The sequence below is a fragment of the Pteropus alecto genome, unplaced genomic scaffold (assembly GCF_000325575.1).
Source record: "Pteropus alecto unplaced genomic scaffold, ASM32557v1 scaffold110, whole genome shotgun sequence".
Taxonomy (NCBI): Eukaryota; Metazoa; Chordata; class Mammalia; order Chiroptera; family Pteropodidae; genus Pteropus; species Pteropus alecto.
This window is the reverse complement of record NW_006431920.1, coordinates 7,566,288-7,591,795: the sequence shown is the minus strand read 5'-3', so window position 1 is coordinate 7,591,795 and position 25,508 is coordinate 7,566,288. Positions and strand designations below refer to the sequence as shown.

Genomic DNA, 25,508 nt, shown 5'->3' with positions numbered 1-25,508 from the left:
TAAGGGAAAAAAACTAGAGGGAAGAGATGGGTTGGCAGCTAGCATCCCTGTTACTGTGAATCAGTCTCCAGAGTCTAGTCAGCTAGTTGGGCTGAAGTACTCATTTTGCTTTCGGTTCAATTTAGATAAAACACAAAAAGGATGAACATAGCTTATGCCAGCCTCTCTGCTTTGTTATCTTATTTTTATTTTATTTCCACAGTATCCAATGGTTTCATTAACCCCATTCCAAAGCTAAGAAGGCTATGTCTCAGGATAACAAAGTGGATTCTTGCCCTGGGTAATACAGCATTAAGATAGCTTGACTCAAAAATCTAGTTGTCTTTATACTGAATTATAATCAGGTAAATCCGGTCTTACTGTATTAAAACAAATGGTTCCTGTTACATTATATAGTGATATCTATATAATGGTGATATCTATATAATATCATCTGTTTTACCTGATTATCGGATCCCACATCTCCATGAGTTTTTCCTTCCACTGCTATGTTGATGATTTTGCATACAGTCTTCAAAAGGGAGAACATTTGATCTGACGGCCAAGATCCAGTTTATCATGGTGTATCATTATGACTGTGGCCCAGGGCACTTTGTCACAGCTCTTTTGCAGAGTGTTCTTAGCTTCATGCGATTGGTTCTGTCAGCCCATTTGTTATCTAAAAGCCAAACACTGATGTGTTATTTTTAGCAACGTGATCATGCTTCCTCCTTAATCCGAAGAAGCTGATCTCTTTGCCAGTGATAAGACCTATTAGTTGCCCAGCTGCCATATAAGCTCTGTTCCTGTCATCAGACATGTTTTTCTTCCTTATGATCATTTTAGAGGTGCTATCCTCTCCTGAAGCAACATGAGTTTTACCAAATAATATACCATAAGTAGATGACTTACTTATATAATCTTTGTTAACCTAATTAAAGTTGGTACAAGAACTTTTTTTCTTTGCATTTTGAAATGGACATATTCAGATCCAAATCATCTATTTAAAAAAATGGATCCTAATCCACTTTAATGGCATCATATGAATCAAACACAATTATTTGTATCAAAATAAAAAATACTCCAAGAACGTGACCAATATCCAGTGGCACTGGCTTGTGAACATAATGGAATTTTTCTTCTTTAAAATCTTTAGTCAGTACATGGAAACCTACCCTAGTTCATAATCTTAAGATAACAATACTGGTTTTACTTTCATGTTTTTTTAAACCAAGACACGTAATTTAGTGATCGTGTTAGTGGCGAATAACTGTACGTATACATATATATATTTGTACATTAATACTTAGCAAAATTTTATCAGTCTGACTTCCTAATTAAATTTACTAATCAGAAAAATACTTGGACGTGTCTAGAATCAAAAGGTTCGTCATTTCAATTTCATCCACACGCAGCCTTTACAAGCCCTGACTGGATCATTCTGCTATCACCATCTGTGACATGACTTGACTTCGACTCACGTCATTCTCTGCTTCTGCTTTTCTTTGTGCCACGCCTTCTGTCCTTTGTCTGTTATATCCTTTCCTGGTTTCTGTTTGTCAAGGTCTTTCCCGTCCACCACGGACGGACCTTCTCAGATCCTACCTCCTCTATACGGCTTTCTTCGATCCCTCCGTTGTAATTACTTTCTACCTCTCTTATTCCTGCACTGCCCCATCTTAGATTATAGTTTGGCTATGACCAGATCTACCTGTATCTCTCCAGAATGGACAAGCTCAATCCTGTCTTCCTCACTCTGTGCTAAAAGTTATTGAGTAGGCCGGCACAAGAACTTCCCAATAACTTCACACGTGACTGCCAGACAGGGGGATTAAATGGGACTTCTCCCCCACAGCAGCTTAATGGAAGAAGAGTTGTTTTTCTTTGTCCTAAAGTCCATGATTGTTTAATAGTTATACCGCTACTGAGTCAACCAGGCTAGTTAATAATGGATTAAAGTTATATTTTATAGCAAGTAATTTAACCTTTCCAAATCTCAGTTTTCTCCTCGGTCAAATAGGGTAATAGTAACTTTTCCAAACTTTTCCGTTGCTGTGATGGTTAGAGATAATGTTTGTGAAGTGGCAGCTTGCAATATCTGCTCTCCCAGCTCTTAGGCCATTGGACTCAGACTAGAGCCACACCAGTGTCTGGGGCTCCAGTTTGCTGACTCACCCTTGGATCTTAGCATGTGCCAGCTTCCGTAATCACATGAGCCAATTCCTTATAACAAATCTCATGATACACACACACACACACACACACACACACACACACACACACATGCACCTATATATGTATATCTTTGTATATATATTTTAACATCACTGAGAGATGTATATGCATATGTATATGTATTTATATATGTATATGTATGTATATGTGTATATTTACATATAAATATAAATATACTGCTATTGGTTCTGTTTCCTTGGAGAACACTGACTCTAGGTGTTATATGAAGTAGAAAGAGACAGAGATTAGAAATTCATTGCCCTTTGAAAGGAAGGGGGATCATGGTTAGGAAATCCATCAGCAGTGCTTAAGTAATCAGGAAGCAAAGGAATGACAGGATCCTGTGGTGAGTTACAGAAGTTAGCGATTCATAGCCAGCTGCCCAGAAGCTGCGGGCCAAGCCTCATGTCTGTCACCTGCGGAAGCATCAACGACAGGCTGCCAGTGCTGCACGAGCAAAATGGCTTCTGCTTTGCTCTCATTTTCAAATATCACACCAGCACCCTGCCAGGGAGGAATCTAAACCAGAACCGTGCCACTAAGAATGAGTTTGGGAAATGTAGTTTTTAGGCCTTCAGCCCCTGTGATGAAGGAAGAGCTTAGAAGTATTGTTTAAAAAAATCAGAGAAAAGAAAAACTTATAGGATAAAATTCTGTTGACTTGAATAACAACAACCAAATTGTCCTCCTTCCTCTCGCACAGCGAAGGCCCTCAATTTTAGCTGTGATGGCACTAGCAGGTGATGTGGGGACTCCTGCCTGCTCCTCTCTGAAGTGTCTAGGCAGTCAGTCCATTTTGCTGGCAAAGCCACTTTTTCCTGGTAGTCCATGAGACATGGGTGACGTTTACTATTCCCAGGTCAGTGACACTGGCCCAGATTCAGCTATGCTATTCCCCGATACTACCCCCCAAAGTGAATGTTAACCAAGCACAGGAAAAGAAGTTGAAAATATAAGCCAGGTTAGGGAGAAGATTTTGCATTCACTAAAACAAGGGAACAAGTTCCCGGTTCTTATGAATTAAAAGCTCACTTGTTTAAAAGTCATCTGCAAAATTCTGAAAAGAACTCTCCAGCACTCTTCCTCGTGTTCAGCAAACCCAAAGATACCAATGACTTCATATTTACAAATGGTATTTACCATGGTTAATAAACTCAGTTCATGACGAGAATGTGGATTTATAAGGCTCCACAAGTATTTATTAACTAAATATTTTAATTAGGCATCATATTGACATAAAAAACATTGTGAAAGCTGTAGTATTTAAGACTGTAGAACTTAGAGGTAACATAGGCAGCTCGGAAGGCAAAATGTGTTTGATTTTCTCATATGTCTCCTGTTACCACTTCGGCTGCTCATCAAGAAAATCTGCTCACTGAACACCGACCACCATGTTAGCATTAAGCTGGGTTTTATAGTATTCAAACAAAGCTTCTCATCCACTTCACAGCGTGAATTAGCCAAATGATATAGGTAAGGCTATGTCAACAACGATGCAACAATGAAAAAAATTGCGAGATCTGGAGGAAATTCAATTACAGTTTAAGGAAGAAACAAGCATCTCATTAACTCTATGAAATGACCCTAAAGAAAAGTAGAGTATGGAATGATATTATTTCAGTTTCACAGACAGTTAAACTTGCTCAGGAGAATTGAGAAAGGAATTGCTCAAGGACTAAGAGACCTGGATTTGAACCTGGGTGTGCCTGGCTCTGAAACCCACACTACCTGGTCATTCTGCCTCCAGCATTTTGGTGACAGGAAAGGTAATGATTAGCAATGAAGAAGGAAGGCTATGAGCAATAAGAAAGCACCAAGACCAAAATTCTAAATTAGCATTCTTTTAATATTCTTATGGGTGGATAAGTATTTGTTATTTAAGCAAGAAAACCTATTCTTATTAAAATTGCCAGTGTGTGAATATACCTTTGAGAGAACTGTTGCAAATATCAAGATGGCTGAAATTTAAACATTTAAAAATGTATTAGAGGAAATTCAAATACAGGATCATTATTGAGAGTCACTATGCTAAGGCAGATTTGGGGGCTGAACTTCTGACTAGGTATAATAATGATACAGACATCTGTCTTGTCTCCTCCCCTGCATTCTAGATTCCATAAGGTGAGAGACTGATTTCTCTTAGTATCTAACACTGGGAGACGGGACGCCAGAGGACAGCGTTGCTACTGAACGGCAATGGCCTTCCTTGTTTTGAATGTAGTGAATGGAAACTGAAATGCTTCAGGGGCCAAGCTGGCAATGAAATGAGCAATGGATGTAAAATAATGCAGTGGGGGAGGAAAAATCCAGAATGATGCTCAGTCTATAGAGAGCAGCAGATACCCAGCTCCGGAATGTGTTGCCACATGGCTCAGTGATACCAGAGTTTCTGTTTTTATAAAGAAAGTCTAGAAATTGATCATTTACATAAAATCACCTGCTTTTTAAAGGTCGGCAATTAATTCGATTTTTAAGATTACGGTGTGGGCGACTCTGGAGCTTCTGCTATAGGTGCTGGTTCTGGTGTATCGACAGCTCCAACTTCTGTCTGCAGACTGTGCCCAGGGCCCCACAGGGCTGCAGGTGTGCTGAAGCTCAGCAGAAGCTGAGGCGTGTTGCCAAAGGCGAGCTCCGATGTTGGCAGGGGTGGTGGTCAGGGCTTTTGTATAGAGTTGGCTCTGCAGTCCTGTGCGCTCGGGCCAGTTACAGACTGCTCATTTGCCCATCGTAGACAGTATTCAGTGTCACAGATGCTTCAGCTGGTCAGTCCTTTATTAACCTGTCATCAACAATGAGGAACACTGAGACCTGATGGGTGTAGCGCTCACCCAGTGCCCACCATGCTGCACCCCTCACTGCCCATGGCGCTTCTCACCACAACAGGATGACTTATGAGGTCACCGAACTGGAAACTCAAAAGCCCCTAGAGTACATGTTAAAAAAAGTGTTTTGTTTTGTTTTGTTTTTTTTGTCTAGCAGGTGAGTTTGACAGGGGTATTATAATAAAGACATGTAACACCTGGTGGCTCATAGCCTGTCTTGGTATAATTATTCACGGTGATCTCTTTTATATAAACATCTGAAAAACCTGCCTTCCCCTAACCAAGCCTGACCCGTTAGACGAATTTTAAAAGAACAGTAAATCCTTAAGTAACCACATGGGTGGGCTCTGGCAGTTAGTCTCTTTTTGTCCCCCAGGCATTCTATATTGTTTTACATTAACCACCAGTATAATTTTTTTTAATTACAAAAGTAATACATGTCTGTGAAAAATTCAAACAAAATTCAAATACCTAGAGTGAAAACTGAAAGTTCCTATTAGCACCTAGCCTTGTGGTAGCTACGATTAGCAAATGGGTATTTTCCCCCCAGATCTTTTGCTATTTTTAGGCACAGGCGCGCGCGAGCGCACACACACACACACACACACACACACACACACGTATTTTAATATCTTTTTTTTTCTTAATGCCTACAGCACCTAGTCTTCCTAGGTGGTCTCCCATCCAAGTACTAACCAGGCCCAACCCTGCTTAGCTTTTGAGATCAGACATCGGGCTTGTTCAGGGTGGCATGGCCGTAGACCATGGACTGCGGCTCCACTGGGCCACAAACCCAGGACCTTCTGCGTGTAAAGCAAATGTGCTAACCGCTACACTATGAAACCATGTCTGTATTTTAATATCTTAAACATAAATGGCAAGATGCTATATCTATTGCTCTATATTATTCTGGGAGTTCTTTGCTTAATAGACAATGAATGTTGGAGATGAATGTCTGTGAAATTCTCCAACCAACTTTTAGCTTGTAGATTATTTATGAATTTGAACATATGCATAAAGCATAACTAAAAATGCTTTACTCAGATTTGGAAGCTTATTCAGAGGTAGATGAGGTTTTAAAATTTTGATAACTAACATAGAGCTGGGTACAGCCCTACCCAGCTCTATGGAATGGATATAGTCTTGGAAAGTATTATGTTAATGGAATTTCTAAATCGAAACATAAAAGTGTGCAGAAAACATCATTGGGAAGGACTCTACAGTGAGTGATATTAATAAGGAACATTCTTTAGGAATAAAAGTGACCAACCCTAATAGACCACTTGTGAGCTGATACATTTTCTTTGTCTTAGGTTGGAGCTTGACCAACCCCAGTGCAAACTCGATGGAAGAAATTTTTCCCTTTTCTTTATTAGATGTTTTAACATTTTATCAAAGCACAAGCCAAACAAAGAGAAGGGCTGACTTTTAAAAAAAGTTGGTTGGCATAAGAGATCTCTCCCTCCCCTCAAGCTCTTTAGTTATGTACAACTTACTGAACTCTGAAATGTCCCTTATAAAGTGGTCGAAGTCCATTAAAATTCATTGGACAAAACTATTTGGTCTCATATAATTTGATTCAACTGGATTCAAACCAAGAAGGCCTGGCTGAAAGCAAACTCTTAACCAATATTCATGGTTGTGAGCCATGCAAACTGGACCATTCCTTGAACCTTTGCTGCAGGGGAAATCCAAGACTTCTAGTCTTTCTTCTTATTGCTTTCCCTCTTTCCATCCCCCTGTTTGCTGGAATATCACCTGCAACTGTTTTATTTGAAGCAAGGTTTTAAGCTGAAATTGTTCTCAGCGTGAAAAGTTTTTTTCCTTCCCTCAAGAACAGAATTTCATTATTATGTTTCATGATTTATTGAAAATGTCCAGATAGAAAAAAATGTTTTTTTCATTAGAGAGAAGAATGGGGTTGTACCTGAACACACAAGTTGAGTTCTATGCGTTACATTTCAAAATTTCAGTGGGCTAGATAGTCCATGGACCCTAGGTCTCTGATAGATTTATCAACAAATGTTATGTCGCTAATCTGTTAAGGCTATGAATCCTCAGCTACTTTGTATAACATACATACCTAGATATAAATTAGCATTTAAAAAAAAAAAAACAAAAACCTTCCAGTAACCAAATTCACATGATTCGCATGCAGCACTTTGTAAATCCTGAAAGGGTTGTGTGCCCAAAGTTTGCGTGGGTTGCAGAATAAATTACCCACATAAAATGACTAGATTTCCGGCTAATCTCAAGAAGCAATTAGATTAATCATGGGATGAAATATTGTGAATAGTTTCACTGAGTTCTGGAATCTCTTTGGAAAGCTGGACTCTGCAGCCTTTTCTAACACCCCAAGGAACTGGGGTGGGTTGGAAGTGGTGGTTTCCATGACAACAAGAAGCTGCCAACAGCCAGAGGTGGGTGGGGATTTGATGATCCAGCCCCTGACATAAAGGTAGGAAGCTGCTCAGGTATAAATTCTAGATCCTCAGTGTCCATGTTCTTTCTGTTAGTTCCTGGCTTTCTGAGCTAAGCCTCTTCAGGCCACAAGTAACAGAAATGGGGACTGGGGACCACGCATTCTGAGGTAGCTTGGGAACCCGGGGCAGGGAGACGCTCACGTGACCGGAACCAGGCAGTCTCCCAGGGGTCGTTCATTCGCTTTGCCTGACTTCCCTGTACGTCTCTTTTATCTCTCCCTTGCTAACGTATGACAGAGTTGTCTGCATCACAGTGTAGTCTTCGGTCTTTTAATTTTCTTCTTTTTAGTTTAACAGATACTGACTGGGGTTTTTGAATCCAAATTCCTAAAGAGAAAACATTTGATGAGTCCAAAGTTGATCAAGTGTCCAGTCCAGGGCCAATTAGCCTAGGCGTGGAGCAGGGAGGGGGCAGCTCAAATATGGCTGCCAATATCCTCTTCCATTCCTTTTTCATCCCATGGGTAGTCAGTGGGTGGAGGGGGAAGGAAATTCTCCCATAAGAGCAGTGTGAAATGGCAGACCCGGCAAAAGTATCCAATACATTTTGTAACTGGGAGAAATCACCTCAAATCTCAGGCCACAGTTTTTCTCCTTTATAAAAATGAAAACAAGACCACTTAACTTCTCAGGCTTGTTGTAGAATTTACATGTAACAGTTTGAAAATGAGTTGCTAGCTCTACGAGCATTGAAAAATGTGAGACTTTACTCAGTCTAGAACGACATTCATGGACTCAGGAATTATCGAGCACTTACTATACACTGGGAATAGTTTTCAATACCAAAGTTAAGAGTAAAGATAAATTCTGGAAATAGAATGTATTTTCGTAATAAAGAGAACAAGCGTTGGAGTCAGACCTGGGTTAAATCCTCCTTATGCCAGTTATCAGTAGCGTAGCTTTGGGCAAGTTTCTATCTCTGAGCCTTAGTTTTCTCATCCGTAAAGTGAGATATTACTTCCTACGATGGCCTATGTGGCCCTAATTGACCTAGCCTCTGCCTACCTTTCCCAAGTCAACGTCTGTCCTCAAGTGTCTCCATCATGTTGGCCTCCTGGTGGCTCCTCCAACACTCTGACCTTGGGCCTGCCTCAAGGTCTTCACAACTGCGATTTCTTCTCTCTTTCTCCTGATTTCAATAAGGTAGGCTCCTTCTTTTCTTTCAAGTCTCTGCACAGATATCCTCTCCTCAGACATAACCATGCTACCTAAAAACGTCTTCCCCCTACCCCACCCACCATGTTCCCCTCTCTCCAGAGCACTTATCAATCCGTAAAAGTACACATTTATTTGATTTACGATATTTTAGCAGTCTCCCTTACTAAAATATGAGTTCCACGATTGAGGGGCTCTGTACCTCATAGGGCTGCTGAGAGAAAAGGCGATTCAATTAGTCATGGTATGAAAGTACTGAGCACATAGGTGGCACAGAGTGAGTACCTGTGCTGGGTCGAACAGTGTTCCCCCCAAATTCATGTCCGCCCAGAACCTTATTTGCTGACTGCGATCTTATTTGCAAATAAAGTATTTGCAGATGTTAAGATGAAATCATACTGTGTTACAGTCGATCCTAATCCAAAGACTGGTGACCTTATAAGAAGAGGGAGGTTTGGACACTGAGAACTCAGCACAGAAGGAAAACACCATGTGACAACAGAGGAAGGGATTGGAGTGACGGTGCCATGAGCCACGCACTGCCACACACAGCAGTCTTAGAAGCGAGTATTCTTGTTTTATCTCAGGAAGAGACGGAGGCGGCTGGAAGCCAAAGTCAGTGCCTGCTCCTCCAAGGAGATAAAATATACTGTCTGAATATACGATTATCTGGCCTTACGTTTCATGGGCCATGTTTTGCTTTGCTTCTTTCTTAATTGGGAGAAAGGAAAACTGAAGCATCAATTGTGGGAGACGCATCACTCAGGTGTCTTCATGGGAGAACATGTTTCTTTGACACAGAAAAAGAACAGGTCCTGACCTACTGCGACTCCAGCTCTTAAAACTTAAAGCACAGGGGTTTGTCTCAGTGGCTGTAAATGACAGCAGCATTGGGGAGAGGCACCTTCTGCTTCCAGACATCTATCTGTGTGTGATGCAGCTGGATTATAACAGCAGCTCTGTGCTTCTTCCCAAGGTTAAGTGGAGAAAGTTACGTGTAAATAGAGTTTCATTGCTGTCTCAGACACCTTGATCTTAATCTTCAGAAAGTTCTGGGAAGGAGGCATGAGAGAGACCAAATCATCCTGGAAAGCTACATCCCAGAGACTTCCTAGACTAACAGCACAATTGGATCAACAAGGTAGTGTCGGGTGTCTGTTGACGGTCATTCGTGTAACCAAATGCTTAGTAGGCTTCGGACGAGGTACCAGGAAACGCAGCCCTCGCTGCGAACAGAAGACAGAAGGGTTGAATCGCACTTTTGTCGCTGGCTGATCGGCTGGGCCCGATTTGACTTGCCTCTCGGTCCCTGTGAGAAAGCTCGGAGGCCTGTGTGAGGAAGGAGATTCAGGAGGGAGGCGGGAAAACCCTCCTGGGAGAATCTTCCTTTGCGCGAAGGCAGGCGCAGGTGCGGTGAGATGTCCAATCCTCCACTGGTCCTGCAGCATCTTGTTCTCTTCAGGTCTAAAGGCCCCGAAAGATCTCGCTCAGTCTTCGCGTGCCATCGTGTAAACAGAGGCAGAGCGGGAAGGCGCGGGAGTAGGAGGTGGGGCGGGCGTCCTCTTTCTCAACGCAGAAGACCGAGAAGGAATCGCGTTTCCCTCCCACGCGTCCATAAGTGTTCCCGCGTTGCCAAATCACACAGGCAGGGGCGGGGACGCAGAGGGTGACTAGAGGCCCATCTTGAAACGCCAAGGCTCTTGAGCAAGGTCGAGGAAGTTCGGGCCTTGGTGGAGACGTTGCATCACGCAGAGTTTGGAAGGAACTCGGGGATTTTCCTCAGGTGGCTGACTCTGCTCCCCAGAAGTTGTCACTCACAGGCAAGAGTGGAGGGCTGGGTGCGGGAAGCCCGAGCGGAAATCCGATCCCACCCTGGGCTCAAGAGTGAAAGGAAGGTCACTAAGGGGTCCGCCCGCGCACCGCAGGACGCACTCCCGCGAGTCCACGCGTGCTCCGCCGCCCCCATTAGCTGGCACGTATGCTCCAGCCTGGAGGCAGTGCAGACGCGGTCGTTCGCCGAGAGGCGCGGCTTAGGCACCTGTGCTCCTCCGCCCAGCGCTGAGCTGGCGGACGTCAGGGAGCGCCCGAGCCCGCCCGAACCCGCGGGGAGGGACGCGCGGCGGACGCGCCGGGAGCGGGGCGGAGGCGGATACCTGGGCTTCCGCGTGCGGCAGGCGGGCGCTAGGACCCGAGAGGCGCACCTGTTGGCAGACGCCCCGGGCCGTTCCCGCCCTGCGCCCTGAGTGCAGGGCCAGCGAGCGCAAGGGCGGAGGGGACAGTGCGAGCCGAGGGCACAGGCGCGGCGGTGGCGGCAGCCCGGGCGCACCATGGCCGAGCTGCTGTGGAGCCTGCAGGACTCCCAGCTTGTCGCCCGCTTCCAGCGCCGCTGCGGGCTCTTCCCGGCGCCGGATGAAGGCCCCCGCGAGAACGGCGCCGGCCCAGTGGAGGGCGCGGCGCTGGTGCCCGGGGTTGGACATCACTCTGCCACCAGCCGCAAGGGCGCTGAGGGGCCGGCCAATGGGCTGCGGAGAGCCCAGGCCCCGCAGGTAACCGCGGGCCAGGTGCTTGTGCGGGAAGGAGGGGGGAGGGGCAGCCCTGCGGACTAGCTGGTCCAGGCGACTCCGCGACGCGGGGACCGGAGTGCGCCGCACCTGCAGAGCCGAGGGGGCTCCATCCCCAGCAGCAACCCGGCTCCCAGAGCTGTGTGTGTGGAGTGGGGCACGGGGGCTGAGGAGTCCGGTCACCAGGATGCCACCCTCTAACGCTGCCAGGTGGCAACCAGGGCTATTCGGATTTCACATGCACCCCCAAGCTTTAAATGCAGTCTATTTCTACCGTCATAAGGAGTTAAATTTATATTCTTGTATAGCCGTCCAAATGTGTAAGAGTTACGTAATTGAAAAGAGGAGCGGTGATGTCCTTGGCATTTTCACGGGAGGCTTCCCCGGGGAGAAAATCTGAGAACTCCTCCAGCATTCGTGGAGTTTCTGCTCCATCCCCCTTTCCTGATCCGCACGAATGGGGTGTAGCGGGGGTTCAGTGTGCTCTTCACCTTCCTACTTCGCCAGCTCTAAGGACAGAACTTCAGGTTTAATCATTGCTCCTGGGGAGGTTTACAAACCTCGCCCCGCCCCCTCTGTACCGCCAGTGCTGAGCTCCTAACTGCGGTTTGCCTTCCTCCCTCCCTCAGAGCCTTGGGGGGCCCCCCCTGCCTGGTGGGTCTTGTATTAGCTGTCTCCAGTGACTTTTAACAGATGTCAGGAGGGGTGTTCACCAGGCTCCCCTCTAGGCGTTCGAGTGGGGTTATACGAGTGTAGTTATACAACCCACTGCGGCAGTGCGCAAGGACTCCAGGAGCAAGGGACCAGACAGGCTGCAAATGCTAACGTGCCTCATCTGTCTGCCTGGGAGGATGGCTGCGCCTGGGCTGGAGGGCTCTCTCTAGCAGCTAGATGCCCTGGGCACCCACCGAAGCTGCCGTTTTCCTGGGGGAGGTAAAAAGTGTGGCGTGCGAGGACAGAAGGACTGTATTAATAATTCCAACTCTCTTTTTCGGGGAGGGGGGGATTGGGAATGGGTAAAGGAAACCACATTTTTTTTCTTCCTGGAAGCTTTGGAGACAGGAAGATGGCATTTATGTGTCGGTTTCTAGATCTAGTAACTGAGGAATTATGAAGAACCTGGCTTCTATGTGAAATGGAATATTGCGGGCATGGAATTACAGAATTTGAGAGGGTGAGAGGGGTTGTGTGTTGCACTCTAGAGAAATCTTCCTCTGCGATATTTTTTTTTCTCCTTTTATTTTTCCTTCTCTGTCTCATATGACATCCAGTAATTTTTAGATGAGTTTGAGACACCCTTCCCCCACTTCCTTTTTGCCTTGCCTTAAAAAGGGGGCGAAGCAAGGGGATAACCAGTCGCTCCCCTTCCCTGAAATGTGGCAGGGTGTTTTCTGTGCACCTGCTGTTTAGACCCACAGGTAGATGCACTAGCTTTCTGTTGCTCTCCGCTCAAGCTTCTACTCTGTGTTCCTAATTCAGGAAGCTGAAGAAGAGTACCTTTTCCACTAGTGCTTTTCAAACTGTTTTAAGCACTACCCCTGGCAAGGTGGTCTGGAAAAGGACTCTCATACCCTTTAAAAGCATGATAAGCAGATTTCTTGCAGAGAGATGTCTTCTTGCTCCTTGGAGAGCCTGGACCTTGAATGAGCCAAATGGAAGAGATTTCCCCTTCCCATCCCACACACAACTCACTACAGAGCAAGAAACAGAAAGAGAAGCCTAAAAATTCACGATAAGAAATCACTTATTGATGTGCGATGGGGGGAAAAAACCCATCAGAGCATTTGAAATGAGAGGTTAATGAATCTTTTTGACGATGAGTTGGTTTCGAGTGGGAAGATTCATTTGCAAATGTAGGTGGAGTTCCCAAAAGGATGTTTGCATACCTGCCCCAGATAACTGATAAGACTCTAAATGGACAGTTGAGGAAACTTTTCCCCAATAGGTATTTCCCCTGGGTCTCTGGCCTTTGCGCAGCCTGTGGCCTGCCTTAGCTGCCTGTCCTTGCTCTCAAGAATCTATACTCACCCTTTGGTTTCAAAGGTCAGTTCCTCAAGAGAACCTTCACTCCCCTTGCAGTCTCGGCCCTTATTAATAGATACTCTTTCCTTCTTGTGTTTCTTCACTGCGGCATGTATTTACACTGTGTAAACAAACCTTTGTATGGAGATCTGATTATTGCCAGTGTCCTTCAGTGGCTGCTAAGCTCTAAGAATGCAGGAAACTCGTCCGTGTGCTCACGCTTTTCTTCCCATGCCTGGCACATGGGAGCTCAGTGGATTTTGTGAATAAAGGAATGCAGATGGCAATGTAAAAATCAGCCCTTTAAAAGCAAGATAAGCAGATTTCTTGCAGAGAAATGTCATCTTGCTACTTGAAGGGCCTGGGCCTTCAGTGAGCCAAATGGTCCCGGCAAATCCAGTACATGGCTGCACTCACTATAGAGCAGGATAAAATAAGAGAAGGCTAAAATTTAATTCCGGACGAAAAAAAGATTTTTAAAAAATTTAGAAGTAAATATTGAAAATCAGAATTTTCCACATAGCTCAGAAGTAGCACTAGGACATTGATTGAAGACCCTTCAAACGACAGAGAAGTCGTTTTCTTCATTTGAGTGACTGGATACAAACATGCAATGTTCTCAACTCCCACATTTTCTATATTTATTTTAATTCTTAAAACAGGACAAGTGTGGAAATGATTGAATAAGGGCTTTCCTTTATAAATTCTCTTAATACCACACACCGGCCAGCTTAAAGATTAAGTGAATCTTTTACAAATCAGGGCTGGGCTTGGCATGCACAAAGCTGTCACTGAGTAAGTCCGACTGGACCTCGGATAAGTCCCGGCGGTAGTGGATTTCACAGACAGAGGTCTGAGCCCTAAAGGGTTAAATGCTTTGTTGCGTAATTTCCAGATACCCACCCAGTCAGCTCTTTTGAATCCTCAAGTCTAAACTGCTTTCTACTGTGCACCTTCCAGGGGGAAGTTCAGAGGCTTCACTTGATCTGCCTCACTGAGAAGCTGTGAGTGTTGTGGCTTGACTGGGAGCATGGTAGAGATTGGGTAGAAAGAGGAAGTATTGCTTTTGGTTTGCAAGGGTGACCATCAGAGGACATGCTCAGCAGTTGCCAAGAGCAAGAGGTGGGGATCCTAGGACCGAGCTAGAAGGGCAAAGGCCCAATCAGAACTGTGTTTATTTTTCCAGGGCTAAAGCCACCCTTGGATATAATAGTATTTTGACTTCTATCATCTTTGCTTACTCAACATTGTTGCATTAGGTTAGACTTTGCAGTGCTTTTTCCTGTCATTACTTTAGACCAGAGATAATCTTTCCAAATTACACTGTGCTCAAGAAATATTCTTCGATAACTATTTGCTGAGATGTAGTTCTAAAGTTGGGTTGGAGAGGGGAATGAAAGACAGGTTATTTTTAGAAGTCTTCGCTCTTGGAATATTTGAGGGCCTTTCCATCTACAAAACCCCGCTCTTGATTTTATTGGCTTGATAAAGTGCAAAAACCCCCATAGGAATCGGGAGACCTGGATCTGGCTCTGCCTTGGTGTCCTTTTGAATTTTCTCTGGGCCTCAGTTGTCCGATCTGCAAAATGAGCAGAGTGGAATAGAACCATGGGTTTCCAACTCCGGCTGCAAATTACAGTCAGTAAGAAGAGCTTTAAAAACCAAACAAAAGGACAATGTCCAGGATTCAGGTCGGAGGTGGGACTCAGAGAAGCTGGCAGACAGATGCGGGAAGCTCTGAATTCTTTTATCCTGGAATCCACCACCCTAGTGTGTTCTGGACGAAGGTGGTGAGGGCTAGAGGCAGCGGCCATGGCAGCTATGACATCTGGGCTTGATTATAACTAAACAGGCCAAAAGATTGAACTTCAAGTTTTGATTATCTTTAGATGAATATTCAGGTTCAAAATGGCATAGTAAGCCACTTTGAAAAGGTACATTTGATCATTCTTTTCCTAGTTACAGATAATGTTCAGATGAAAAAACCTAAAAAAGTACAAAGAAAACGTTAGATCCGTGCCCATTGGACTGCCATAGATAATCACTCAGTAAATAGTCAGCCTGACGGGTAATGGCTATGTTATCCGTAGCACTGATACCCCCGAAATCGAGTCGGCCTGCTGCTGTGCCTTTAAATTGTTTCCAGTTTTTACATTAAAAATACCATCTTTGATCAAGTGTCTTTCCACATATCGTGACAGTCTTCTTTAATCTGAGATTTAATTGACATATAACATTATATTAGTTTCAGACATACGACATAATGATTTGATATCTGTATATAGAGTGAAATGATCACCGCTGTAAGTCTAGCTAACATCCGTCACCACACAGTTACAATTCTTTTCTTGTGATGAGAACGTTTAAGATCTACTCTCTTAGCAACTTTCTAATCTACAATCCAGTGTTATTAACTATAGTCACCACACTATACATTACATCCCGTGACTTATTCATCTTATAACTGGAAGTTGGTATCTTTTGACCATCTTCACCCATTTTACCCAACCTCCACCCCTACCTCTGGCAGCCACCCATCTATTCTATCTATGAGTTGAGTTTTATTGTTATGTTTATAGTCCACATGTCAATGAGATCATATGGCACTTGTCTTTCTCTGATTTATTTCACTTAGCATAATACCCTCAAGGCCCAACTCCGAGGTTGTTGCAAATGTCAAGATTTCCTTCTTTTTTATGGCTGAATAATATTCCTGTTGTGTGTATGTGTGTGTGTGTGTGTGTGTGTGTGTGTGTGTGTGAGAGACATATTTTCTTTACCTATTCGTCCATCAATGGACACTTAGGTTGCTTCCCTGTCTAGGTTATTGTAAATAACGCTGTAATCAGCGTGGAGCTGCATTTATCTTTTCGAATTAGTGTTTTCCTTTTCTTTGGCTAAATATCCAGAAGTGGAGTGGCTGCATCATATGCAGTTCTATTTTTAATTTTTTGGGGACGTTCCATGCTGTTTTCCATAGTGGCTGCACGAATTTGCATTCCTACCAACAGTACACAGGGCTCCCTTTTCTTCAAATCCTCACCGACACTTGTCATTTTCTATTCTTTTTAATAATAGCCATCCTAACAGATGCGAGGTGATATCTCATTGTGGTTTTGATTGGCATTTGTGATGATTAGTGGTATTGAGCACCTTTTCATGTACTTGTTGGCCATCTGTATGTCTTTGTAAAAATATCTATTCAGATCATCTGACCATTTTTTAATCAGATTGTTTCGGTTTCTTTTTTCTTTTTTCTTTTTTTACTATTAATTTGCATGAGTTTTTTATATATTTTGGAAATGAATCCCTTATCAGATACATGATTTACAAACATTTTCTCCCTTTTGCTAAGTTGCCTTTTCATTTTGTTGATGGTTTCCTTCGCTGTGTAGAAGCTTTTTAGTTTGATATAGTCCCACTTGCTTATTTTTGCATTCGTTGCCATTAGTTTTGGTGTCAAAAAAAAAAAAAAAATCATTGCCAAGACCGAGTCAATTCTTGAATAGCTTAATTGAAATTTCCACTTGCTGGTAGAAATATGCATATATTATTTGCCAATGTATTGCATTACCAATTTGCCCTAAAGAAAGGGCGTACTAGGATATATAACTATGGATACAGATCTTCCCACACCCTCACCAATAGTAGGTGTTAACACTCTCTTTAATCTTTGGGAAAAAATAGGCCATTTCAACTTCTAGCTCATCTTTTCTTCCTTTATTTCCAGCCAACACTTAGTGATCAGCAAATGTATTTCTGGGACAGTTCTTAGCCATAAAGATACAAAGATAAATAAGATTTAGTTTCTGCCCTAGGAAATCCACAAAGACAATGATGCAACGCAAAAAATATACTAGACTAGACGGATAAATACGTGGCCAGGGAAACAATAGAAGGAGTAACTCACAAAATCTAGAGGAGCTCATGGAGTCACGAGTCGGGGCTTAAACAGTGAGGAGTCAGTCACATAGATAAAGAGAGGAGGATCCCTTTTCTTTGCCTGGAAATGTCATGTGATAAAATATAAAGACACATTGTCATTTTTGGTGAATATTGACAGCTCAGGTAGAGTAAAAACCCCAGCAGGAAATAGAAGGCCTACTGAAAAAGGGTAACTGAAATCCCTAAAAATGGTTAAAATGGCAAAGTTTTTGTTATGTTTATTCTACCTCAATTAAAAAAAAAAAAAAAGAACATAGGTTCTACTCCACCTTCTGGCAAAGGAAGCATAATTTCCCTCTTCTTAAGCGTGGGCTGCACATAGTGACTTCCTTCTAAAGAGTGAAATATGGAAAGAGAGAGGAAGAAAAGTGTCATTTTATAGCATGGAATCCTGGCAGACGCTACATCAGCCAGGTGAGCAAGTGTAACATCAACAGACACAGATCATGTTGACAGTATGTGCTCTTGAAATTATATAGTCTCGATACATGTTGAAAATTGCACTTCACCTCTGTGTCTCTCCCTCCTAAACCCATACCCTCAGTCTAATCACGAGAGAGACATCAGACAGATCCCAGCTGAGGGACATTCTACAAAAAACCTGACCTGTATTCTTCAAGACTGTCAAAGTTATCAAAAACAAGAATAGCCTGAAAAACTCACAGCCAAGAGGAGCCTAAGGACACATGACAACTAAATGTAATGGCGGTATCCTGGGTGGGACCCTGGAACAGAAAAAAAAAGGATATTAGTTAAAAACCAAAAAAGTCTAAATCAACTATGAATTTTAGTTAATAATAATGCACCAGTATTGTAACAGATGTATCATACCAATAATATATTAATGGCAGGAGAAACTGGCTGCCAAGTGTATGGGAAGGGTGTGGAGTACATGGGAATTCTTTGTACTATGTTCTCAATTTTTCTGTAAATTGAAAACTGTTCTAAAACATAAGTCTAAAGTTTTTTAAAGAGGGTGGGTACTTGAAGGGAGTTCAATGATGGGCTCCCTTACAAAGGTATGGGCAGGGCTAGACAAAACCAACATGGAGGATGAGCACCTTAGAGCAGGTAAGTCCAGCCAAAGAAAGCCAGGGGAGAGGACAGTGTTCCGTTAGCCCCAGACCCAAGGAGAGCTCAGGTGTCATAGGGAGGCCCCTAGCCAGGAGCTCAGGCTTTAAGTAGAGAAACATAGCCAGGCAGGAGGCGTGGGGGAAATACATCTCAAACTCATTCTCCACATGCCCCCTCATATCCTGCCAGAGCCTCCCTTTGGCCAAATTCAGAAGCCAGGGAGCTTGGGAGCCTGGCTGATGTCATCCCATTAAGGTCAGCCTCCCTGGGGAAAGCTGGACGGACAAATAGAGAATACCCAAGCACAGGTTGCATAAAGAAATTCGGGTGGTAATTTAATACTGGCTGGAATCTTGGGCAAGAGCCAGGGTTTGAGGCCGAAGCCTTAATGTGGCTTCCTACAGAACTTGGACTTCATCCTGTAGATAGGGGGATGGCAAGTCAATTCCGTTCCATGTGCCAACTCAGAATTGGCAACCAGGACACCGTGATAAGAAAGATTCTCGGGGTGTCACTGTGCTGATGGGAAAGTTTTTTTGGCGATGCCTATGTGGGTACTGACAGAGCCTGGTACTGAAGCATTTAAGAAATGACGATGTTATATTTAAAGCAGCACATATGGGACTAACATGAAATCAAGCTTTAATATCTGTGTGGGGTTCTCAATGATACTTAGAGTGTCTCCCACACCCTCAAACAGCTTAGGAGCAAAGAAACCACAAACAATTTCTTCCAACATAGGCTGCCATGTTTTGAATCGTGGGACCGACGTCCTTAGAGCTGTAAGCTGACCGGATCGGGGGTCAGCCCTTGAGTCAGAGGCAGCCTTCTATAGGCTGGTCAGCGTCTTATGAAATGGCCTGGCCTGAGAACTTCGTCAGATTGAGATACTGCATACTGGACAGTGACTAACAGATCCAATCAGACTGCTCCCCGAGGGTGTCTGACTGCAAGACCCAGAAATAGGGACATACATGGTAGAGTGGCGATGAACTTCAGCGGGAAAGAGGAGGCCATACACAGCAGCCTTGTGACAGAAAAAGCAGTAGGACAGCAGACTCCCAAGGTGGAGAGGAGAGCAGAAAGTCTGCAGCAATGGTAAAAGCAGGATGAAAAGCTCAGACTATGGTAGACCCTACTTTTGCAGGGAGGTGTTGGAGGGACTCGACTTTCAGGATAGAATGGCTCAGGGAACATGGCTGGCTGTGTGGCTGCCGGCAGTTTCCTGACTTCCTGAGGAGTCTTATAAGGAACTCCCGTCACCGGAGGGAGCCTGGGTGGGTCTCCCTTGCAACCAGAAGGTGCTGGTCGCTACTGCTCTGGAGACATGCACATAATTGCACTTAGATCATTCTCTCATTTTTGTGTACTTGGGAGAGGGTGGGTCACTGGGGCCAGATCTTTCTTCCTCACCTGTGCACCCCCAGGACCTAATGCATTCCTAAAACATGGCAGGTACCTCCAGTACCTGTTGAATGAAGCATGAAGGGTATGCTAAACTCAACCTTACCTTTCTTGACAGAAATGCGGTCACCTGCTCTTTCTGGTCACGACGGCGGTCACTTTATCCCTGATCGCTTTTCCTGGCTGTGTCTTCTTTTACCTTAATTTTGTTGTCAGTGTTGGCTCCTTCCTTTTTATCCAGGAAACGATGAAAGATTTTGATTAATGAGTAAATTTTTTATGGCTTTGCTTTCTTCTCTTGAACACGGCGAAGGGAGTTTAGGTACTGCCAAAAGTTGGTGATAGTGAAACATCTATCAACTTAATGCGATTAAATGACTATGTTTTAGGAAGGCTATTGACAGCAAGTCGAATCTAATTTTAACTTTCTTGACTCCTAATTAAAATGTCAGAACTTTCAAATTTAAAAAAAAAAAGCACTTTCACTGCTGCCGTTCCATTTTGTGTTAATCATTAAATCTTCTCGTCCTGTTAAGAATTCTATCTTAAGCAAAGGTATTTTATCTAGAACACAATTTTCCACGAAGAAAACACTGTCATGGTTTCCTGGCAGCACATGTAGAGCGCTCCTGTCTATTTTAGGAATCTATGAAAGTGCTAAAATTGGGGGCCTCCACTGGTCTTTATTATTCTACTTACCTGGTGAGATACATTCCACATATTGAGAAAACAAGATATTGAAAAATCCATTCAATACCGTGAATCCCATTTTTCTCCTCTCATTCTTGCTTCAAACACAGTATGAACTGATTAACAAACTGTTTCAAAAACAAAGAAAAAATCCTTAGGTATGGGGGTCAGGGGGGATGGATGGGGAAGGGTTAACCACCTGATACCTTGAGTGCGGGCCTGGGAATCTTGGGAAGAAAGTAACAGTGTCCTTGGACTGCATTGGATATTACCTCCAGCTCCCCAAATGCTCGCTGGCAGTTTCATATCCATTAGTTGAATTAAAACAAACCAGATTCATTCTTGCTTTTGGGAATGCCCATTCATTGGGTAATTATGCCTATGGGAAAAATGCCCTTTCTGTCATTTCTGGGTATGTTTTCATTTTTTCAAGTGGCAAAATTCCCATAGAATTTTATGGGAAACAGCCCAACAAAATTCCCATAGAATTTTATGGAAAACAGCCCAACAAAATTCCCATAGAATTTTATGGGAAATAGCCCAACAAAGCAGGAATCTTTGATGTTCTATTTCATGGCCACCATTTAAGTCCTCTTTCAAGAAGGGATGATTTTTTTTTTCTGCATGCACTATACCAATGTCAGACTCCTGGCGTTGATACGATATTTATAATTATGTCAGATATTCCCATTGGGAGAAAACAAGTGAAGGGTATATGGGACTTCTCTTTACTACCTTTGCAATTACTTGTGAACTGATAGTTATTTCAAAATAAAAAGTTCTTAAAAAAATCAATACTGCCTTCTACACATCGGTCCTGCCATCCTTCTCACAGCTTCTGCTCCAGGTATTCTTTGCACACTCTGCAGGAAGCCCAGGAAACACACAGCAGCATCTGGGAGATGTTCCTCTGAGGTGCTTCTTGAGCTGGCCATGCAGCTGTGTCTATTTGCAGAGCTTCATGGCTGGGTTGCAAACCTGCTCCCCAGCTGCCCAGGGAGAACACGGACAGGTGTTCAAGCGTCAGAAAAGTCCATTTGCCCTTAATCCTAGATCGACTGACTTGAATTATAGCTGCAGGCATTTTGCAAAAAAAAAAATTTCTATTGTATCTTGTTTCATTAAGCCACTTCAAACTGATGTTGCAAGTACATCGAATTCTCACATCAAGTCATCAGTCTCCTCTCAGTTGTCATTTTTTCTCTTCATCTACAAACTTGCTCAATATCTTCAACTCCCCTACTTTCAACCTGAGAGTCCCTAGAATCTGACATTTTGACTTTCTTTATTGGGAGACATCTTAAAAGTCATCTGAGATCTAGGCTCTATTTCTACTTTTCACCCCCACTTTTTGATCCTGCAGCCTGGCTTTAGCTGTTATAGTAGGAATTAAAATGAAACAAAACCGAGAGAGTATTTAGCATAAGATATGATTTTTGAGGTTTACTTTTGCCCATATGTAATTTCATTGAGGATAGGGGATTAATTTTAAATAGAAAAATTATAAAAGAGAAAATTGTCTCTAATATCCATAAAAAGGAAAGTAGATTTCTCTTTATTTCAACTGGACTCTAAATGCCAGTGGCTGAGGCTGTGGCAGGGGACACAGAATAGAAGCACATAAACTCACATTTTCATGGATGCTTTTTCTGGATTGACCCATCATATCTGGTTGTTTGATTTTTGTTCTCCCACAGGTAATTCCTATCACCATATCTAATTTATCCAATATCTAATTGTAAATTTTTTCAACTATGTTCTACAAAGGGAAAAATTTCATCACAATATCTAAAGAATATCTTGAAAGTAATTAAAATTCCATATGTTTCTAGACATGGAAACACTGTATGATATAGTGTTCAACGAAAAAAAGCAAATTCAAAAATGATATTTATAATATGGCCCAATTTTTAAAACTGTGATAAGCACATATTGAAAAACATTTTTAAAAAGAATCTGGAGTGATGAACCAAATGTTATCAGTAGTCCCCTCTGGACATTTAAGTTTTTTCCTTTTAATGCTTTTCTGTACTTTTTGCACTTTTTTTTTTTTTTTTTACAATAGAAGGTAGTAGTTTTATATTTAGAGAAAATTAAACCATTTTTTATTTTGTAGAAAAAATTCTAAGAGGATACTTTGTAATTTTGAGGAATATTAGATAGTTACTAAGAGTACTAACGTTGTTTCATATAAGAATTTTTAAAAATAACCATTGACATTTTCATGACAAAGTCCCAGATATCAGCTATATTGGTCATGATCCCTACCTGAGGGGATATTCATTAAACCTCCCGAAGTACTTCCAATGAAACAAAATGGCTCCCGCCATGTCGCTGCATGAAAACCCCACCGGAAATGACAGGACACCATTTGCTACTCTGTCTAGACCACATGAAACGTTAAGAGCCTAAAATGCATAACGTCCTTTTGCACTAAAGGGAATATCTTAATCCGTGGAAAGATTTGGGCCCCGGAAAGGTCTTTGCTTGGCCAAATGTAGTATTAGAGAGCTCAGAAAAGTATTAAGTAAAGCAGATGTTGAGTGTTATAACCCCCAACTTCTTCAGTCAATTTTCGTCAAGTCTCTGTTGCGGTTTCTTTAAACATTGTTTTAGAAGATCTCTTTTTATCATTGTAGGTCCAAACAATTTTAAGTGATTTTAGCTCTTTAGTCGTGGGAGTGTTTAGCATGTCCAAACAATTTTAAGTGATTTTAGCTCTTTAGTCACCTGCTTGCAATATCGTGGGAGTGTTTAGCGCTGGATCTTGGTTCTTCAATCTGATGACAGTGGTTAAAGTAAAAGGATCCTAAAGTAGGTCTCAATTTAGGGGCATCACAATGACCATTGCCAAATGTTTGATGTGGTTCTTAAAAGGAATGATGTAGCAATTTATCAATTTTCATTTTAAAAGAAAACATAATTACTAATTTCAAGAACTAAGTGGATATTTTCTTTTTAAAATAATGAATTTTCTAAGACTATAACTTTCTTCACTTTCCTAAAGAAATTGAAAATAATTTGTAGGTGATACTAATTTTAACATAAATTTAATCAGAGTTGTATTAAATCTACGGTTAACTCGGGGATAATTGACATCTTTATGACGTATCCACTGGTGTGTCGGAATGCAATTGAATTTTATGTATTGGCAATCTTGCCACATTTTTATTCTAACAAACGCTCGGATTTCTTTGTGTTTGCTATGAAAACAATGAAAAAAAAGATTTTATTTCTTCTCTTTCAATTCTTATACTTTTTATTAATTTTTCCTACCTACTGCACGGACGAGGACCTCTAGTATTACGGCAAGTAGCAGTGGTAGTGAACATTCTTGTCCTTTGTTTCAAAGGAGCGGCTTTAACGTTTTACCATAGAATATTCTATTTGATGTAGTTTTTCCATCCCTTTTAGAGCTTATTTGCCAAGAGATGTTCTCATGAATTATGACTACATTGTATTGAATTATTTTCCTGTACCTAATGAGAGGATCATATGTGGCTTTTTTTTTTTTAAATCTCTTTTAATCTTATAAAAGGTCGAGTTAAAAGAGATTTTCTTTGTTGAACCAGTCTTTCATGATGGAACAGACTTAATCTTTGCCATGATGTAGTCAAAAGCAATGTTACTGCTTATAGCAGATATTATAAAAATATTATCTAATGGACTTTTTGTACTAGTGTATTTTAAAAGTATCTTCCAACTTCTATCCTCCCCCGCCCCTTTTTGGCTTGGTTGGGTGATGTTTTTCATAAGCACAGAAAACTATTGGATAACTTAATTGTGTAGTTCATCTTCATGTGTCTATGAATATTAGATACCAGTGTCATAAAATTTGCTTAATTATATGAACATCCTTAAACATATAAAATATCCAGTCCCTAGGGTGCTAACTAAATGAGTTTCTCTTGGCTAAATATTCAAAATGTTTTACAAATTAGTTTCTTTTTGCAATGTGTTTCTGTACCTACATTTGAACCCTGAAGTGTGTAGCAGTATATGAATGCACTATAACATGATGTAGTAACACTGGAGAGGTTCGACTCAGGGGCCCTTGGCTTCTTCCTTCTTCAGAGCTGGCACTGCTTTATAGTGCTCAGGAGTGGAAAGATTTTGACCACAAGCACAGCTGGAGTCGCAGATCAGCCAGAGTGGGGCCTGCATGAACAAGCCTGAAATCAAGAGTGGCTAAATTTGAATCACAGTGTTACATTGCAGAACGCTGCAGAAGCAACAGGCACGTATGCATGTAGTGACGCCCACACTTAAAAGGAAAAGGATATTTTTACTAGTTTATTCCCTAACAATTCTCACAATATTTAAATGGAAACTATGTCACCAGAATGGCGATCATCTAGTGAAGCTGAAGTACTGCATCTTGAAATGGAAGTATACCTGGCAGTGCCCTGCAGATCATTTGTTGTTGTTGTTTTAAACTTCCAGCTTGTTTTATTACTGAGAGAAAGGCTTTATGAGGCCAGCTTGGCGAGAAGGAGCAGCAGAGATGGTCTTTCCTCCCCCACCGTTGTCCCTCCCACCATTTCTTCTATTTTAGTCGTGCTCAGGGGATCAGTGTGATGCCAGGAGCAGGTACTGGTTTTTACTTTCGTTTAACCGTCGGTTTTGTATTGACTGAGGCTGCGCGCTGAGCCCTGCTTGGCCACTCGTTCCGCGGGGCAGAAGGTCTGTGCTCTGCCTTGGCGGAGGCAGCATAATGAACAGACTAAGATGGTGCTTTGCTTCTTACGCTTGCAAACCATGCCACCTTGGGCATATCCCATACGCTCTCCCGCCTTGGTTTCCTTATCTGTGAAACGGGAAAGAATCACATTCACCTCCTGGGGTTCTGAGATGGAAGCTCAGCGGGTCTGCCCAACACTTTGTGTCTGGCATCGCGCAAGCCCTCAGACGCTATTTTTCACCATCATTTCTGCCTGCCACCGCCAGTGGCTGCTGCTCCTGCTCCTGCGCCTGCTCTGCTGCTATTTTTATCCATCAGGTCTTTGCTGGAATGAATTCCATCTTACAGTGGGGAGCGGGTGGCGGCGGCGGTGGGGGTGGGGGTTCGGACCGCACTGGCAGTGCAAAGAGATACCACTTCAGCATGGCTTCTATCTAAAATTTAGGCCAGTCTGATG

The 25,508-nt window shown here is 42.7% G+C and overlaps 1 protein-coding gene and 1 pseudogene across 1 annotated transcript in view; one reads left to right on the top strand and one right to left on the bottom strand.

Moving 5' to 3' along the window:
- Nucleotides 1-5,683: 5,683 nt before the first annotated feature.
- On the bottom strand, nucleotides 5,684-5,799 carry LOC112475414 (annotated as a pseudogene).
- Nucleotides 5,800-10,923: 5,124 nt separating this feature from the next.
- Nucleotides 10,924-25,508, top strand: part of SGPP2 (sphingosine-1-phosphate phosphatase 2) — an 89,423-nt gene continuing 74,838 nt past the window's right edge. Inside the window, exon 1 of the mRNA XM_006906672.2 lies at nucleotides 10,924-11,220. Within this exon, the coding sequence (XP_006906734.1) occupies nucleotides 11,002-11,220 (219 nt within the window). The 5' untranslated portion in view covers nucleotides 10,924-11,001. The remainder of the gene's footprint in view (nucleotides 11,221-25,508) is intronic.